The 19833-nt window shown below is 35.4% G+C and overlaps 1 protein-coding gene across 2 annotated transcripts; it reads left to right on the plus strand.

Moving 5' to 3' along the window:
- The first annotated feature begins 8730 nt into the window (after positions 1-8730).
- LOC125670466 (F-box/LRR-repeat protein 15-like) lies at positions 8731-16552 on the plus strand. Of its 2 annotated transcripts, none has more exons than XM_048905654.2 (5): positions 8731-8964; positions 11411-11552; positions 11690-12229; positions 12647-12778; positions 13833-16552. In XM_048905654.2, exons 2-5 carry the CDS (start codon positions 11506-11508, stop codon positions 14014-14016), a joined length of 903 nt encoding a protein of 300 aa, XP_048761611.2. In that variant the 5' UTR covers positions 8731-8964; positions 11411-11505; the 3' UTR covers positions 14017-16552. The 2 variants fall into 2 exon arrangements, with proteins under 2 accessions (XP_048761611.2, XP_048761612.2); XM_048905655.2 differs by having other exon boundaries at positions 8739-8782.
- The last annotated feature ends 3281 nt before the right edge of the window (positions 16553-19833 follow it).

The following is a 19833-nucleotide window of genomic DNA, read 5'->3' on the forward strand; positions in this document are numbered from 1 at the left end:
GGTTGCTCTGATAAAGCCTCATCTTGACCACGAAAGGCATGATTTAAGCAATTTCACACCGGTAATACCTGAATATTGTTTCGACAATTGTAGTGCCCCCAAAATCGAAGATTCGAGATTGAATTTGCTGTGCCTCGGAAACTGAGAGACATTGTTTTGGGATACTATTAAATACAGATTTCTCTCTACTCTCGAGACTCAGCTTTTTACTCCGATCGAGCCTTTTTCATCTCCTCGATGTGAAAAGTTCTTGTAGGTTTAAGGGAACAGTCATTATCTATCAGCTGGGGGTTGCAGCATTTTAGGGGGGGGGGGGGGGCATTGGTAGCATTTATGACCTCTTGTGGGTGGGGGTTGTCGTTGAAAAAGTAAAATCATAGGGGGAGGGGTGTCACTGGAAGACCTCTGATTTTTAAACCCCGTCTGTTCAGCATGTATAGTTCAGTAAAGTTATGATTACAGATCTGCTAGGATTAAAACCACAACAGCATGTTCTGTATCTCTCTAGGATGCAAACATATTACATGTATGTTACTGTATCTTGTAAACATTTTCACTAGACTTTGACATTTTCTATTTAGTGCATCTAAATGCAATTACAAATAGATGTTTAGGATATAATTAGCTTGATATGATTTTTATTGTGAAATTTAAGTTGATTGCTTATTACGAAAAAGTTTGCACTTAAATGATGATTTTCCTTCACTTGATGTCAAGCAAACTTATAATGAAAAACGGACTAAGCAACGTAAACTACAGGAATTTGTTAGTATTGTTGACATCAAAGTTTCCATACAGAGAAGTGATTCTGTTCTTATAGAGGACACCATCGTCGGAAACCCACGGTCGGTCACACTTCTTTTACCTCCCGTGGGACACAACGCCGATATTTTCGCTGGAAGGCGTGTCTCGGCTTCTTTGTGCGATTGATCGCTCTACCATTCCGTATTTCAGCCAATTAAAAAGCCCCCTATTTCCAGTGTTCGGGAGCATAGAGAAACATGGCTTTCGTAGCGAAGATTTTGACTACTTTTAAGTTGGACAAGTTACAAAGTTTTCAGCGAGATGCTTAACAACATCTTTGTCATTTTGTTTTGAAATTAATTTTATTGAAAATTGAAACATATCAAACAACCTATCTCTTTCCTCCTTCATCTGGCCCACTTTCGTGACCATTAACTCGTTGAGTTTGTATACCCGGTTTAATTTATTTGCACAGAGGTTACACGCAAATGATGCGTCTGTTGGGTGAAGGTTGAGACACTCTAGGGCATAGCTGTACTGTTCAAGTGAAGGTTTTGACGACAGAGCCCTGTAGCCCCGATCTTTAATCGTGGAAAAATGCATGACCTTACGTGAACTATCGAGGAGCAATGGGAATTGCCGTATTACCGGAACTCTAAGCGTCAGCAGTAAAAAAAACTGTTATTTGTCGGTTACGGAAATGGCCGAGTTGTTACGATTGTCTATTATGGGCGCAGCCATTACTGCTGACGCTTAGAGTTCCGGTAATACGGCAATTCCCATTGCTCCTCGATAGTTCACGTAAGGTCATGCATTTTAAAGGTCATAGGAGACGATTTTCAAAAAAAATTTGTTTTGCACGAAAATGTGTTCTTCTTTAATTGCTTAACATATATAAAGAAGTCATTAAGAAAAAATCGTAAGGTAACAGGCGCTACAGACCGTCAAATGTTGCCGTGGTGTGAAGTATCAAAATAGTAAGATGACTTATCTCCCTTGCTTGATGACGTCAAAAGAGACCAGCCTGACGCAAATGTGTATTTGTTTAAACTAACAACTGCGGGTTTTAGCCGTCAAAATGTTCAATGTGCTTACATTCAACTGTAATGTAGCAAGTCAGGTGTTTCTATATACTTTTGTCTAAATGATCCAACGTTCAGAAAGACTTGGGTGTGAAATCTACACCGAGAACACAGAACTCGAAGTTGTTTGACAATCATTTTGCGCGATTACGGGGGTTGATGAGAATCAGTTTCGTTATTGTATTCATTCTACTTTGGCAAAAACTAATGGGTTTATGAAATTAAATCTTCGACCAGATGCAGTTCTAACTATTTTCGACTAGGCTACAAACCAACGGCAAGCACGGCGGTGACGAGAAAATCGTGCAAAACTTTGACTACTGTAGGCCTATATAATGACGGTAGACTACATGTACACTGTAGTACAGATATTCATAATTTAGTATAAACATGATCTGATTTGTTTAGAAATGAAATTTGACTATGAAATAGTTATATGAAGCTTTTCTGATCAGAATTTTTCTCTCTGAATACATAAGTAAATAAATTGAAGGTCTAACTTTATATGTTGAAAGTTGCATTATCAGACACCCCCCCCCCCCCCCCCCCTCTTTTCTGTTTAAAAAAGAATGTTCAAAGCAAATGGTGGAGCATATTGAAATTACAAGTTTTTATACCAGGTGAAATAAACCAATTTTTACGGTCATGCAAGAGTTGGGGGATGATTTTTTTTCTTTAAATGAAGCACTAATTTGCACGTTGGTTTCCTTATTAGGGTAAAAATTTTAAACAAAAAATAACGTTAAAGGCCGAGGATTTTGAACAACCGGTCGGTTGAATGAATCAACATGTAAGAATTAAAGCTCGATAAATTTATTTTGTATAAACGAGAACGTGAGCCATTGATAAATTAGGCAGATTATTCTTTTTTCTACGTTTTCTTGTATCCATTTGACTGCCTTCGTCGGATATCCTGTGTCCGACGATGTATGACAGCCAAACATACAGTTTCCGACGGGAGTTCTTGCATACTGTGCAGATTTTCTGGCTATGTACAACTTATGAACCGATCATCGTCCCACACCCCACGATGACTCAACATATTCCAAAATTGTTTAGAAAGTTTTATTCTGTTTGAATTAGTTTTTCTGGACTGCACACCAGAAATTCTTTGGCTACCTAAAGTTGTCTGTATGACTCGTCCATAACGCATGGCCTACAAAAACAATCAGGACATTCGGATTTTTCGACAGTTCCTTCAATAACTGGTCCAGACGAAGAAATCGTTCTTCCTCTGGCTTCCAGTTCCAACCATTATACGCAAGAAAGAGCCCTTATAGCGGCTAATGTGATGGTAAATTATTCTTCATATAGGCCCTAATGTCGCAAATTTTATTGTAAAAGAATGTTGAAGCCATTTATATTTATTAGATTCACCTGTTAAACTAAATAGCTGTACACGATACTTGTATAAAACTCCTATGAAAATAAATTCAAAAAACGGCGCTCACGATGTGTGTAAAGGAAATTTCGATCTGGCTATAAAATATATCCGAGTCAGGGTGGAACTTGGGCACATAAAACCAAAGGGGGATGAGAGGGTGCCCACCTTTTTTGTCAGTCAACCTTCACACCCCCCCCCCCCGGAAAAAAAAAGATGTTGCGTCGCTGTGTCTGCATGGGGTTAGAAAGCGCAAAAATAACTATCTATATTTCTCTTATTGTCATCAAAGAATGTACTCTGAAATTATCATACATTTATCATTAACCAGTCAGTATTGTTTCAACCGATTCGAAATAAATAGGATCTTGATCGATCTTCTTGTTCGTCCTCCAATGAAAAATCGTAGATGTGGCTGGCATTTGCATTAATTATGAGTTCAAAGTGATATCCTTGTATAACAAACTATGGTTCCCCATTCAAAAACTCCTCCAGTTGCGAATAAATCGTCTATGGATGTGCCTTTGTTTTGATTCGCAAATCTGAGTGTAGTCTCTTATGACGTCACAAATTCAGGAAATCAGGAACGATAATCGGGTAACAATTTTCTATTCCGACTACCTTTGCACTTCAATTTCTTCGAGTTAATATTGTTTTTAATCTTAAAAGAGTATTTTTATGAGGAGTCTATGAAATAAAGTTGATAATTATGGAGAGAAAACGTATTGTTAAAAACCGTCTCCTATGACCTTTAATGAATTATGCGAAAATATCGGCGTTGTATCCCACGGGAGGTAAAAGAAGTGCGACTGACCGTGGGTTTCCGACGATGAGATGACACAGGACAAAGATTTCAAGCGCTATTGTCTTCTGTGAAATCTAAATTCAAGTTTCGTAGTATACTTAAATTCACATATGAAATATCGGTGAATGAAATGCATTTCTTGGACACTGTGGTATATAAAGGACAGTGATTTGAGGCAACTCGCATCCTAGAATTTAAAACGTACATCAAACCAACGCATTATCTTTCAGTTTTTAAGGGATTTGTGAAAGCATTCGCCATACGAGAAACACAAGTGATGGAGATGTACTTCAAGAAATTCTTAAAGATTTCAAAACAAACCTTCTAAAGAGGGGTTATAGTGGTGATGATACAAGTGGTACTTGATAACTACGATCGAGCCACTATGTTATCAGGTGTAAATAATTGCAAAAAAAAAAAAACAAAAAAAAAAAACCCCAGAGTACACCCATTGTTTTTTGTCACCAAATACAACCCTGGAATTCGGAAAATAAAGTAAAAGCTTTTAAAATACCGGCACATCCTCCAGAGAGACAAAGACGTGTTCTCTGCTCTACCTATTGTGTCATATAAACGCAACACAAATTTAGAGAATATGCTCACATTCTCAATTGTAAAATAATCAAACTGCATGATAATTGTGAAGTACAAATAGACTCCTGATGAGGCGGATTTGCGTGCATCTAAAATTCAATCTATTGATCAATCAAATCAATCAGGTCAATATCATAACCTCGTATCACACCGCCAAAACACTTAATTAGTGTAGAGTCAAGTGATTTGGGGTAAGTGGCTGATGTAAACCATAAATTTTCTTTACGGTGAAAAAAAAATGATGTTATCTCTAAGATCTCGCCCGATCTGAGATTAAAAATACCACAATCACGAAAATAAAGGATTTGATTTTGCCTACGTAAAAATAATATTTTAGTCCTGAAAACAAATATTTTGATTCAAAGGATCTCCCTCTTCCTTAAAATCAAATGTTGTCCTCTTAAAATGAGACAATCAGTAGTAACTAGCTATCAAGTAAACTAAAGTACATTTACATGCAGTTTGAATACCATTAAACTTTCAGGTCTCGATGATTAAACTTTTCGTCCAAAGTCAATGGAGGGTGGGGGTGAGGGTCATACATGCAAATTGTGGACCATAAGGGGGGGGGGGGTCATGAACATTTTATTCCTGTTTTAGGGGGAGGGGTTTTATGAGAAGGTAAAAATTTTGATAAATGCTTCAACCTCCTCTGCTGATAAATAATAACTGTTCCTTAACCTTTATGTTGAAGTGATATTACAATATTCACCAGCCAGCTGGATAGTTCAGTGGTAAGATCACCTAACTAGTAATGCAGGGGTATACTGGGTTGCGATTGGAATAAAAGTTCACACTTGCAACAACCAGGAACTATGGGAAAAAAAACTATGCTACATTGTAACTCTAAAACAGATATGGTAATATATCCCAAGATTTGTTGTAGAAACAAGGTTGAATACAAGCGAATTATACATGAAATGTCACAGAAAAATCAAATCTTATAATTTAGAAACGTTGCGAATACCCTCCAAGAAAAAGCACAGGCCCCTGACGTGTGGTAACTTGTATAGATCTTATGTACACCCCCCCCCCTTCCAAAAAGAAATTATTTTTCATACAGAATCAATAATTTATCCAAAATATGTTATTTCCCCACCGATCACCCCCATAAGTCGTTCTGAATAGTCAGTTTCTACCTTCCGTAAGCTTTTGAGATGACTACTTGTGAGATACTAATATATGCATACATAATATTAGTATCTCACAAGTAGTTCTCTCTAAAGCTTACAGAAGGTTGAAACTCACTTTTCAGAACGACTTATGAGGGTGATCGGTGGGGAAATGACATATTTTGGATAAATTATTGGTTCTGTATAAAAAGGATTTCTTTCTAGAAGGGTGGGGTGAGGGTGAGGGTGGGGTACATAAGGACCGGATTTCATAAAACTATCTTAAGATTGTCATTAGATAGATCGTAAGAGTGTCTTAAGATCTGACTTATGACAATCATAAGATACGGCAGAACCGTTTCACAAAAATATCTTAACTTTAAGAAATCTTAAGACAGATCTTAAGACGCTGTTACATGTACTTGTATACTCGTTACATTGTAAAACGTGTTTCCTTTATAATTTTTAACTGCATGGATGAATTTAAATGTTACATGTAAATGAAAGATTAAACTATACAAAAATATAAATAGGAAGTTGAAATATTGCGATTTTAGGCGTTTGTAATTATCTAACATATTTATGAAATTTGATACACTGTACTTTTTTAAAATCGTGTGACCTACACTTTATTTCGTATTGCAAAAGTTACCTTCGATTTGTGTACTATTTGATTTCAGAAAATGTGATACAAAAAATAAACATTGAATGATATTTTTGTAGAAACACAAAATGAAATTAAGTCTGATATATTTTTAACCCCCCCCCCCTCCATTCCTCTCCTCCGAAAATAAAATATTTGCTTAACTAATTTGAAATATAAAGAAAAAAGACAATCTAGGATTGTTGCGTTTGTTACAAGTTACAAGTTAGCAACGCCGCACTTGTTTTATTCAACAAAATAATAAGATAAGATAAGATAAGTTTATTCCAATTTTGGGCTCAGAGGGCATAACAGTAAGGCAGTTTATAAAGAAGGAAATTCAAAAAAGAAAGTTTACAACATTAACTACAGGTTACATAGACTGCAAACTGCATGTCTGCATGTGGATGCAGCATGTTGGGGAAACAAATACATACATATATGAATTGCTAATCATGTATATATATACAAGTAAATGGACAGTATCAGTATTATACCAATATATGAATAATAAACTATGATGATTTTTGCAGTTTTAAAGCATCACTTCTTTTTTCTGGAAGTTTGCACTAAATATTCACTCAATTTGACAATTACTGGTTTGTCTTCATTAATCATCAACCAAGTAAATTTGTCCTTATTTGTTAGATAGATAAAATTTTTGTTGAGCTTGTATATACCATTAAAAAACATGTTTCTCTCTTCAACATAGAATGGACAATCAGTAAGGAAATGAAATTCATCTTCAACACAATTAAGGTTACATAATTCACATATTCTTTTGTTTCTTTCTAAAGAAATCTTCTGGCCAGAATTGGTTTTTGTAAATTCATATCTTCCTCTTTCAATTCGAAGGTCATGTGCACTAATTCGAAATCTACATAGAGTTTTTCTTAATTCTATAGGGATTCTAAAAACATATAACTTTCCATAGTAAAGTTTTCTTTATACGAAAAATATGTTGTGAGTTTTCCTGATTTCTGACCCTCTTCACGTCGTTTTGACCAGTAAAGTAAAAATTGTTTCCGTACCTGATTCTTCATTTGTTTTTTGAAAAATGAGAATTTGAGATTTTTACAATTGGGTACCAAAATGCCAATTTTTTCCTTAAAATAATTAATGTTTTTAATTATTATAATATATACTGAATACAAAAAAAAAGGTATTCAGTAAACGAGGGTGTGGGTGGGTAGGGAAAACCAAAGACACAAGTAATACTTATCCTTTATAACGAACGACGCATTAATCGAACAAAACGCGTGTAATTATACGCGTGTTCGACTATCGCTAAGCACAACATAGTTCAGTATAGACTTACGAGAAGTATCTGGATGTCTTAAGATTTGTTTTGTGAAACAGCTATGATGGATCTTATGACAAAATTTGGTCTTAAGACAGATCTTAGTCGTAAGATAATTTTGTGAAACTGGCCCCTGACAGGGGCGGATCCAGTACTTGCGGTTACGGGGGGCGCCACTTAATGAGGCAGGGGGTCTGGGGGCGAAGCTCCTGGAATTTACAGATTTTTTAGGGCTTGAAATATATCTCCAATTTAGTCTTTTGTACTATTTTCTATCATTTTTTATGAGGTGAAATTAATAAAATGACGCAAATTTTAAAGGTTTTAACTTTTTGGAAAAAATTAAGTTCTCCCAATAAAGTAATTCAAGAAATCAATATATTTTGTATTTATTTCTCCGGAAGTGGAAGAAATTATTGCTTTTTATATCGTTTAGTACATTTTTCTAAACAAGATACCACGATTTACCTTAAGTTTGAAAATTTTAGGGGGGGGGGGGGGGGGGGGCTGCCCCTCTTAAAATCTATACAAGCTATCCACACTTAAGAAACAGCATGAAGAGCGGTAACTCGAACACAACCCACTTTAAAATATATAATTAGGGTAGTCCTTCCTTGACAATTTGACTTCAATAAATCAGAGATATATGCTTTTATATATGCCTTTCTAAAAGACTTAATGTTAAAAACCATTTAAACGATAATTTTAAAGACAATATAGAATCTAGGTAGTTTTTTGAAAATCCCTGGGGAATCAATTGTATTCAATTGCTAAAATCTCGAAAGGGTGAAGTGATCTACATCACCACTGATATAAAGAGAATATTAGATGCTAAAACCCATATCGAATGTCATATCAGCCCGAGTGGCCCCAAATCAGCCCTAGGGTTGATATATACACAGGCACCTGAATTTCTGTCAATAAGTCGCTAAATAAAGCCAAAGATCGAAAAATCCTACCCCCTCTATATATAAATAGTGGCCCCAAATCAGCCCTAGGGTTGATATATACTGCATTGTAACAACATAAATCGGGATCGACATTCAAAGTTTCTTCATAAATCGGGTTCGTTCTGGGATAATGTCAGCTCAGTTGACCACTGTCACTACAGACTTGACTAAGTAAGGGAGTGGATTATATAATATTGTATGTGTAAATAGTACACTGGTAGAAGACTTAGTTGTAGAAATTAAACAGCTGATTCTGACTATTCAACCATTGCGTCACGTCAGCATGTGGTTGTCCAGTTTGTGAATATGTACCCGGCTCGACCGATCAGACAGAATATTCGCAATTCACGTTGGTATGTAACGGTATCAGCACACCATAAATTAGCACCTGACTTGTTTTATACACCTCCTCAATCCTGTCAAAGATTTGTATTCCCTCATTTGTCTATTGTTATTCAGCTGACAGACTGATGTACGCACATGTATTTGATACATTGTTATCATATTGATGTATAATTATATACTCTATAACACTAAATATGTTGATGTCAGTGGCGTAGCTTCCATTGAGGCAACCGAGGCAGCTGCCTCGGTAAAAAAAAAAACCAAACACCTTTTACGTTGTTAAATGTCGATAGCTTCAGACCCCCTGCCTCGGTAATATTCGAACCCAAGCTACGCTTCTGGATGTAACATTACAATGGAGAACACTCAATGAAGAGAGCATATAACTTGCCCTAGATAAGAATAAAGTATTCGGTGAAACATTCAATTCAACACAGGTTGGAAATATTCCCCCTACAGCGAGATATTCTCGCAAAAACATGATTATCCCTCTTTTATTTAATGAGAGTAGATATATTTTGTACATTTGAGAAAAACATGTGAAAAGAAGAACAAGTGCTAAAATGTCCGAAACTTCTGCAAATGTATAAATCAAAACAAAAATATGATGTGCATTAGCCTTCCCTTTTATGCAGCAACGTTGATATGAAATTTCTTGACCATGTTGTAAATTTTATAGATACAATGCACGTCATGTTGAGTGTGTGTCACACTTATTCAGCATTGCAAGAAATTTGCCTTTATTTTCAATCAAAACACCTGTTTATTTATCGCTATTAAAAGAGGGATGTAGTATATGAGGGAAACTAGTACATACATATATGATTCCAAATCAGGTGTATACACAAGTAAATGGACAATATCAGTATTATACCAACATGTGAATTATAAATAAAATGTTAACTTTCTCACTAAAGAGGGATAATCGCATTTTACCGAGAAGATCTCGCTATAGGGGAAGTGCTCCCAACCTGTACAATACACTATAACCCCATGATAAATATAAAGCATTTAATAATTAAACACGCGGTACAACTCAAATTTACAGTGCTTTTATTATTGATTTCTGTGCAATACACATATTTTTACTTCATATTTGAATAAATGTATTACAGTATCATTGTGACAGATACAATGAAAAAAAGCTCTGAAAACAGCAATAGAACATCGCTCAACAGGTCAATTTTCTGTTTCAACCCCCTCCCTCTGAATACTTTGTAACAGTGCCAGACACTATGCATATTTTATGATTGTTGTGTTTGAAAAATCCACTCTGGAGAGAACAGTAGTAAATAGCAATGCATATTCCCTGGAAGCTTTCAAGGGCAAATGACTGGTATTTTCAGGAGGGTATTATTCCATGTCATTTCAAGTACCTTGTGTTAAATGTCATAACTTTATTAACAAAATAAGTGCTTGTGTTAGGACCTTCTATATAGTTGTGAGAGATGTTTAGGGTTAGGACCTCCTTTATAGTTGTGAGAGATGTTTGGGGTTAGGACCTCCTTTACAGCTGTCAGAGGTAGTTGAGTAAATTCCCCAGTAACGATTGTCCTTTAATTATGCCCCCCCCCCCCCCCCCCCCCCCCCCCCCCCCCCTTCAAAAAGAAGGGCATATTGTTTTGCACCTGTCGGTCGGTATACCACATGTTGTCTGCTCAATATCTTGAGAACCATTCTATATTGTAATATTTCATATGTGGGTTGGTTATGATTAGAAGAGGACCCCTATTGTTTTTCAGATCCATAGATCAATCTACTCCGGACATAGGAATATACTGTCTGCTCAATATCTTGAGAACCCATTGCTTGACAAACATCAAACTTGGTACACTGGTACATCTTCAGGAGAAGATGACCCTATTGATTTTGAGGTCACATGGTCAAAGGTCAAACTGGACATTGGAATATACTGTCTGCTCAATATCTTGAGAACCCTTTGCTTGACAGACATCAAACTTGGTACATCTTCAGGGGAAGATGACCTCTATTGATTTTGAGATCACATGGTCAAACTGGACATAGGAATATTCAATATACTGTCCATTCAATATCTTGAGAACCCTTTGCTTGGCAGATATCAAACTTAGTACACTGGTACATCTTCAGGAGAAGATGACCCTACTGATTTTGAGGTCACATGATCAAAGGTCAAGCTGGACATAGTAATATATTGTCTCCTATATTTTAAGAATTATTTGCTTGATTGATACCAGACTTGGTACACTGGTACAGTATAAGGAGTAGATGACACTTATTGATTTTTAGGTCACATGGTCAATCCACTCTTGACATAGGAAGATATTGTCTGCTCAATATTTTTAATTAATGATACTAATATCAATTAAATGATGTGTGGATATAACCCTTTTTAATTTTGCAGCATGGGGGGGGGGGGGGGCATATGTGTTTTACAAACATCTCGTCTTCATTAGAAGTGTCTCTTTTTTTAAGATTGCAGGGAACAACGTCCAAAGACAAAATGACAGTATTTATTGACAAGATTCGAATGTCCACATGATATTACATGTGGAATAAATTGGAAGAGAATGGCGGACTCTGGAACATCTGCTGATTCAATTAGTGATGATGCTATGTAAGTATAATGCAGAAAAGGTGTGATCATGTAATATGTCATGTGTATTTCAAATGTGGCTTTCTGTGATAATGATTTGGTATTAATTTTAAACTTGAGAGAAACTCTTAAATGATGTGGTACTAATTTTGAAATAGGGAGAATGAGTGGACGTTTTTGGATATTCCATGGGAAGATGTGGTTTTTAAATACATCATGCCTTGCCTGCCTCTCCAGACAAAGTTCCAGCTGAGGAGGGTGTCCAAGCAATGTTTGGAGATGGTCACCTTGTACTTCAGCATTAGCCATACAGTAAACACCTGTCGCATCGCCAACAAGATGACAGCAGGCGCTTTCTCCATAATGACCAAAAATAACACAAGTCTTCAAGACCTTGTTTTACGTAACTCTAAAGATTGGCTCAGTGATGCTGTACTGATGCCAGTCCTGAAACAAAGTTCCCGCCTTCAGCGACTGGATATTTCCAATTGCACTGTCATGACAAATACATCTCTGCAAGTGTTAGGAGTCAATTGCCAGAATGTGAAGAGGTTGTCTCTCAGTGAATGTCACTGGGTCAGTGCGGACGGGTTGACGGTTCTTGCCATGCAGTGTGTGAACTTGGAGAGTCTGGATCTGACCGGATGTTGGGGGGTTAATGATGAAGCTATCACACTTATTGCCATGCAGTGTAAGAAGTAAGAGTTAAAGACCCCAAAATTTGTACTTTATTCAAATTCAAACATCTTTGCTGAGACTTTCTAACTTTAGATGCAAAAGAATGAAAATATTTTTAATTCATTACTGTGTCCCAAGATCAAAGATAATAGTCTATTTTTTAGGACCTTCTCTCTCTGTTCATCCAACTATTTATGTGCCTCTCCAGAACTTTGAATATTGACAGAGATTTCTTTTATATCATTATTATTGACAGAGATTTCATATTTGTACTAAACTATCAAAATAAAAACTAATTCAGATCAAAGTAAAGGTCATATCAATCAAATTTGACATGATAAGAAATGGCCACTCTTGGAGGGGAGTGTGTGTTATATTATTGTTAAATATATATATATATATCTATCTATCTATCTACAAAATTGTTTTTGAAAAAGGTTGCAGTATTTATCCCTGGCAAAAATATATGGACTAACAGACTATGCAATGTCAATTTTGGCAAGAGAGGTGACTTCTCTACGACACCTCAACATCAGAGGATGCTGGAGACTCTCTGACGACTCTATTGGGTAAATATATGTAGTGAAAAGTTTGTTTGGATGGCCAGTGCTGAAATCTATATAAACAAATTTTTGGAGTTTACTTTTTAGCTCACCTGAGCTGAAGGCTCAAGTGAGCTTTTCTGATCACATTTTATCCGGCGTCTGTCTGTCTGTAAACTTTTCACATTTTCATCTTCTTCTTATGAACCACTGGGCCAATTTCAACCAAACATGGCCAAAAGCATCCTTGGGCAAAGGGCTTTCAAGTTCAAATGAAGGGCCATGTCCCTTTCAAAGGGGAGATAATCACAAAAATGCAAAAATAGGTTGGGGTCACAAAACTTTAAAAATCTTCTTCTCAAGAACCACTGGGTCAGAAGAGCTGAAATTTACCTGAAAGCTTCCTGACATATTGCAGATTCAAGTTTGTTCAAATCATGGCCCCCGGTGGTAGGATGGGGCCACAAGGGGGGATCAAAGTTTTGCACACAAATATATAGGGAAAAACTTTAAAAATCTTCTTCTCAAGAACCACTTAGCCAGAAAAGCTGAGATTTACATGAAAGCTTCCTGATATAATGCAGATTCAAGTTTGTTCAAATCATGGGCCCCGGGGGTTGGATGGGGCCACAATAGGGGATCAAAGTTTTGCACACAAATATATAGGGAAAAACTTTAAAAATCTTCTTCTCAAGAACCACTGAGCCAGAAAAGCTGATTTTTACATGAAAACTTTCTGACATAGTGCAGATTCAAGTTTGTTCAAATCATGGTCCCCGGGGGTTGGGGGGGGGGGGGGGGGTTAGGATGGGGCCACAAGTGGGGGGGGGGGTCAAAGTTTTACATACAAATATAGGAAAAAGCTTTAAAAATCTTCTTCTCAAGAACCATTGGGCCAAAGAAGTTGACATTTACATGAAAGCTTTCTGACATAGTGTAGATTCAAGTTTGCAAAGGGTAGTTTGGGCCATAATAGGGACTATTAGGTTTTACATGCAAATATATATGGAAAGTCTTCAGATATAGGCCAAGGTGACTCAGGTGAGCGATGTGGCCCATGGGCCTCTTGTTCATTTTCTAGGATTCTAGCAGAATATGCCAGAAATCTGAAAGCTTTAGAGGCTCGTGAATGTCGCGATATTACGGAGAACAGTCTGTATAGACTCCGTCAAAGAGGAGTGAAAATCGATGTCCGACCGCCACAACCTCCCCGGTCACTGGCAGGGATTCGACAGAGGAAAACGTGGTTAAACGTGCAAATATAGAACAGCTCAATTTCTGTATTACTGTAGATGCATGTGTTAAATGTACAAGTTTTTGTGTTTTCTTGGAGTTGAGTGGACATTAACACGAATCTGAAAGCTTTGGAGCTGCATACCATTAGATACATTACTGTTACAGAAAGCACTAGTCTGATAATGGCGTGAAAATTGACAGGAGATCGATATTTTTACTGGGATTGGAATACATGTAATAAGTCTTTTAGGACTGGCATACCGGTGTAAGCTATGGAAAATTTACTGCAACGTACATGTAGTTCAGAAAGTATCATTTTTTTTTTTTTTTTTTTTATATTTTCATCATTTATTAAAAAGTATACATACTATTTGGGATAAAATATCCTCGGATCAGTTGATACATGTTTACAACCGAAAAGTAATACGGACAGTCGCTATATCGAGCGAAGGGAGAGGTTTGATTTTAATCAGACTGTTGTGCTCCAGTAAATGTAAACGAATACTTTTTCATCCTATAGTTACATGACAAGGTCAGACTTATTTTCCACCATTATAATACTGGAATTTAAAACAAACAAGCACATTGAACAATAAAAAACTATATGAGCTGTAGATTAAATTATGTGCAAGTGTACATCAGCATCTTTTCCAACCTTAGCAACATATAAATATTCAATTCAATTCTTGATTGGCACTAAAGCACATTATATAAGAATGTGTTGTTAGCCATACATAGATACACATATATATTGATACATTACAAAATATCAAACTGTTGAAAACTTATTTCTAACATAATAAATTAGTTAATTTAAAAAAAAGGACTGAGTACAAATATGCAGAGTGTTACCATTCCATTCCATACACAAATATAAGACACAAATTCAAGGCACAAAAACAATAATTTCTAGTGCAGAATGACTTTTACTGTCTACAGTTTTTCATTCAAAACTCTTGGGTAGCAGACTCCGCAGAGTAAGAAATTGTTTGTAGCACACTCTATAGACAGTGATAAATTGGTTGTTGAAGTGTTTTTTTTAATATTTCCACTTCCTGTCAAATTTATGTGTTGCCTATAAGGTACATACATATGTAGTAATTTCATTAAATGCTCTTTCAGTAAACTAGTAAGGTCTTGACAAAGTAAAAATTACGTGTGTTTTGAAAACTAAACATAGAATTTCTACTGTGTATATACTGGAAACAAAGGTGCTAAAAAGATTGACTGTTAATTTGATGTAAAAATATCTTGTTGTAAATTTTGTTGTAGATCTTATTTACTTGTAGTGTATTGGGTTGAGCAGGATTACTGTATTGATATAACACATAAACAGAACATTTCAAAAGAGTTCCACCAATAGGGGAATAACACAGTTCATTATTGTTACCATAAAAATTGTCTCATATTGTTTTATGCGAGTAAAGCAGAATCATCTTTAAAATAGATATATTATGAAAAAAATGATGTGTTGGTACATTTGTGTAATAGATCATGGCTTTATGATGAACTGTTTCTACGTTACAGTGTATATCCAAATATATTTATGTACATTATCTCAATGTTACATCTTACTATTATGATATCCCATCTCATAGGTCATATTTTCAAAAAAAAATTGTATGCCCGGCCCTCGATCATCCTTAAACTCTTGGTATGAAATGCCAGAACCTCATTTGTCTTTGTGAAATCCCCCGTTCTGTTAGTCTATGGCCAGTGTAGATGACAACCTTTTAACTTCTTGAGGTCAAATTTTTAGTGGTTTAAAAAAAAAATAACATGTCTGTGGGTTGTAGATTATTATTTTACATGAATTTTGATGAATTTCCTAGCTGGTATGTCTATAATCATGAAAATATATCCTTGATATTACAGCCTGTGAACTATAATTAACAGCAGTCGTGTAAAAATTATGTGATACCTCAGCCTGTAATTTATAATTAACAGCAGTTATGTAAAACTATAGGATCTACGAGGGTTGTTCCAAAAACTCAGAGATTGTTAATAACTCATTTATTTGTTGGAAAAAACCAAAATTTTCTTTCGTTATTGAAAAGCATAATTTTGTGGATTTTTTTGTACAAAGTTTCATAATATCTCTTTTCATAATGACGTAGAACACAAATAAACTAGATGTGTCAGCACGATACGAATGCCCCTGTCTGCAGTAAAGTCAAATGTAGGAAATCCATTGAAGTGTAGTATTGAATGTGGTATGCAGATTGTATGTTACACACATTTAGTACAATGAAGAACTCAACAACAATAATCCTTTATTCTAACAACCATAAAATAAATACATTAATTTTTATTATGTTAAGGGGGCACAACTCCATATAAATTAATGAACAGGAACAAAACTCATATTCGATCTGTAACTCATCAAGAAACATCTGCATGCAAAACATCAGTTCAATATCTCAAGGCATTAGAAAAATGTTCGGAAACAGGTCGCAACAGTAATTTTTCCAAGTTAAAGGGGACCAACTCCATAAAAAGTTAATGAACCAGAACAAAACCCGAACTCCATCTGTAACTCATCAATATACACCTGCACACGAAAAATCAATATAAATATCTCGAGGCATTTGGATAAAAAGTCTGATAAACTGGTTCTAACAGTAATTTTTCAAAGTTAAATGGGCACAACTCCTCAAAAAATCTACAAACTGGAACAAAACTCACACGATCTGTAACTCATCAATATACACTTGCATACAAAACATCAATTCAATATCTCAAGACGTTTAGAAAAAAAGTCCAGAAAACTGGGTGTTGCAAAAGGATGGACAAGGGTAAAACTATATGCTCTGACCACTTTGTGGTGGGGGGCATAAAAACATGTTCATAGCTGTCTGCACACAAAATTTATTCTTCATCCATGATGTTCTTTTACCTTCAGGATTTCGCTGTCGTTATTTTCTTTTTGGGGGGGGGGGGGGGGGGGGGGACCTTCCCATCTTCGGTTCTGATGTAATTCCTTCCACAAATCTATTGTGTCATTTGAATACTAGTGCCCGCTAACATTGCGGATATCTGATGCGATATCCATCTCCCATTTTGTTTGCATGGGGGTCAAACCATGATCAGCACAATATCTTATGATTTCTTGTGCGCCAACAATGCTGTTGACTTCGCCATATCATGCATCACTTTGCTGCTGTGTATGATGTCCTGCGCAAAACCAGTATATTGCGCAGAAAACATCACCGATTCCATTGATATAAATTTGAATGCAATATATTTAATACGAAAGTATTTGCTTTCATCTAATTTAGTGGTACAAAGAAAAACCTACTTATTTTTGTGTGTCAATTAACAGTGCATATGGCTCTTTTTATTCAATCAGTAACATATCATTTATCTCTTATTTCTTACTTCAAAATTTACATTTTTTAAAATAAGTAAAAGATTTCTCATGTGAAAAATCTTTTGGATTTGGATTAAAAAATTATTAACATCGTCTATGATTTTTTGGGACAACCCTCGTGTAGTGATAATACACTTTATTACAGCCTGTAGGATATGATTGATGGCATTCAATATAACACAGCCTGTAGGATATGATTGATGGCATTCAATATAACACAGCCTGTAGGATATGATTGATGGCATTCAATATAACACAGCCTGTAGGATATGATTGATGGCATTCAATATAACACAGCCTGTAGGATATGATTGATGGCATTCAATATAATACAGCCTGTAGGATACGATTGATGGCATTCCATATAATACAGGCTGAAGTTACGATTGATGGCACTCCATATAATACAGGCTGTAGGATACGATTGATGGCATTCGATATAATACAGGCTGTAGGATACGATTGATGGCATTCGATATAATACAGGATGTAGGATACGATTGATGACATTTGATATAATACAGGCTGTAGGATGAAATGGCAGCATTAGTGGCATTACAATCTGTAGGGTATGTACATATATGACTGACAACATTGTAAATTAAAGGATATATTTTTGTTTGATCGGCAAATCAGATTTTTGACCCTCCAGTAATGGAGGATTTTCATAAAGCTGTGTTCTTTTCCGAGAGGAAATCGGGTTTTGTTGCGACTTCAATTTGGGTGAAAAGCTGGAATATTAAAAGCACTTGTTGAACTCGGTTCTTATACATGTACAATCATGTTGTATGGAGTGAAGAATTGGAATATTTTAAAACCACTTGTGAGACTCATTTCTTATATAATCATGTTTTACGGATGTACAGGAACTGCAGGTTTTGTTTTACTAAAATTTATTTTTCTATTAGAATCTATATACACTTCACAAAGCAGTCCACACGAAAGATATATTTTTGACTGCTGGTCATTCAGGCCTCTGTAGCTGGACTGCTCTCTAAATCAAAGAGAAATTTACTGTACCAAATTACAGAAATATTCCACTTTTGTTTATAATTTTGAAAAGAACTTCACAAAGAGTTTAAGAATTCATGCAACCACATAGAGACTTATTGATAATCATTTTTTTTTTTTAAATTCAGGACACAAGTTTTCTCTGTATTATTAATTTTGATGACAACCACAATCCCATTTCAATCTTGGGATAATTTTAAATGAAATTCAATTAAACTGGAAACTTTGCTGGCTGTTATCTTTGAACCAGTGGCTGATTTAGTAGATTATCATGGAAATAAGCATTGCATCCTTTAAGCTATGTTTTGAACAGCCTCACTATGCCCAGTCTCTCACCAGAGGGCAGTCTACCAAAGCTCTGTCATTGTTTAAATTACAAGAAAATGGTTAAATGGCAGCTTTTTAATGTTTCTTTATCTTCAAATAACAAAAAGGAAACAATACTATGATATTGAATACAGTATAAGTGGAATTTTTAGTGAGACACAAATTCAGCGATTTCCCAATGAAAATAGGTATATATATAGTGAGAGCTAATTTTAGCGACTTTATAATTCAAAGAACAATAACTGTTACCTCCAATATGGAATAAATTGTTAGGGATATTCAATTTTAGCGATCTCTTCACTCTCGCTAATACATGTAATGCCAAAATTAAATCCTCATTAAAACTTCTGCTTATTTAGTATTTTATTTCCCTGAATTAAATAATATGCATTTTTTACTTTCATAACCAATGCATTTACAGAGGAAAGAGAGGCTTAATTGTGTCATGTGTCCCCTATATGAAAGCAAGGCTTGTGTCGTGTTGTTCTAGCTACTTCTAGCATATTGTTACCACTATATTTTGAGTATATTTATTTTTTCAGAGTAATTTGATATTGTGTTTTGTAGACATCAGTGTATCACAATTTTTAAAAAATAAAACAATTGTCTACAATGTAAAATGTGTTATAGTTATTCCAATTACCCAGATGGCTCTTTATGAATATTAAGAAGATTACTAATAGGTATTTACAGAAGATTCCTCTTTGACCTTTTAACCTCCATGCTATAATACCTTGACCTCTGGTTAACTTTCATATTGACCTGAAAGCTTCTGTTGAAAATTATTCAAAAGTGCAAAGGCAGGTTATAGACAATCTAAAAACAATGTTGCCAGTTTTCAAACTTGGAACGCCTTGTTTTTAGGAACTGGTATGTTCCCAGGTTTTGCTCGAATGATGAGTCCAAAATATGGACTGTGTTCTAAAATCCTTTTGAATGAGATAATTCATGTAGAGTTTGATTGTGTATGATTTTGTTTGACTTCTTCAATTTCTAATAGAAATGATGAAAAAGTCTGGAACAGAAAAAAATAATTGACTATTATTGTATTTGGTCTTAGTCCTATATTTTTAAACCAGGACCCAGATCCACATATACATTGTACATGAATCTTAAAAACTGAAAATAAAGGCACTGA

This window comes from Ostrea edulis, chromosome 4 (genome assembly GCF_947568905.1).
Source record: "Ostrea edulis chromosome 4, xbOstEdul1.1, whole genome shotgun sequence".
Taxonomy (NCBI): domain Eukaryota; kingdom Metazoa; phylum Mollusca; class Bivalvia; order Ostreida; family Ostreidae; genus Ostrea; species Ostrea edulis.

What these genes read in the sequence shown, in the direction of transcription:
- LOC125670466 (XM_048905654.2), top strand. Translation starts at nt 11,506, where the DNA reads ATGGCGGACTCTGGAACATCTGCTGATTCAATTAGTGATGATGCTAT. An exon ending in TCAATTAGTGATGATGCTAT is followed by an intron (nt 11,553 to 11,689) that starts GTAAGTATAATG and finishes ATTTTGAAATAG; the next exon opens with GGAGAATGAGTGGACGTTTT. An exon ending in CTCTCTGACGACTCTATTGG is followed by an intron (nt 12,779 to 13,832) that starts GTAAATATATGT and finishes TTCATTTTCTAG; the next exon opens with GATTCTAGCAGAATATGCCA.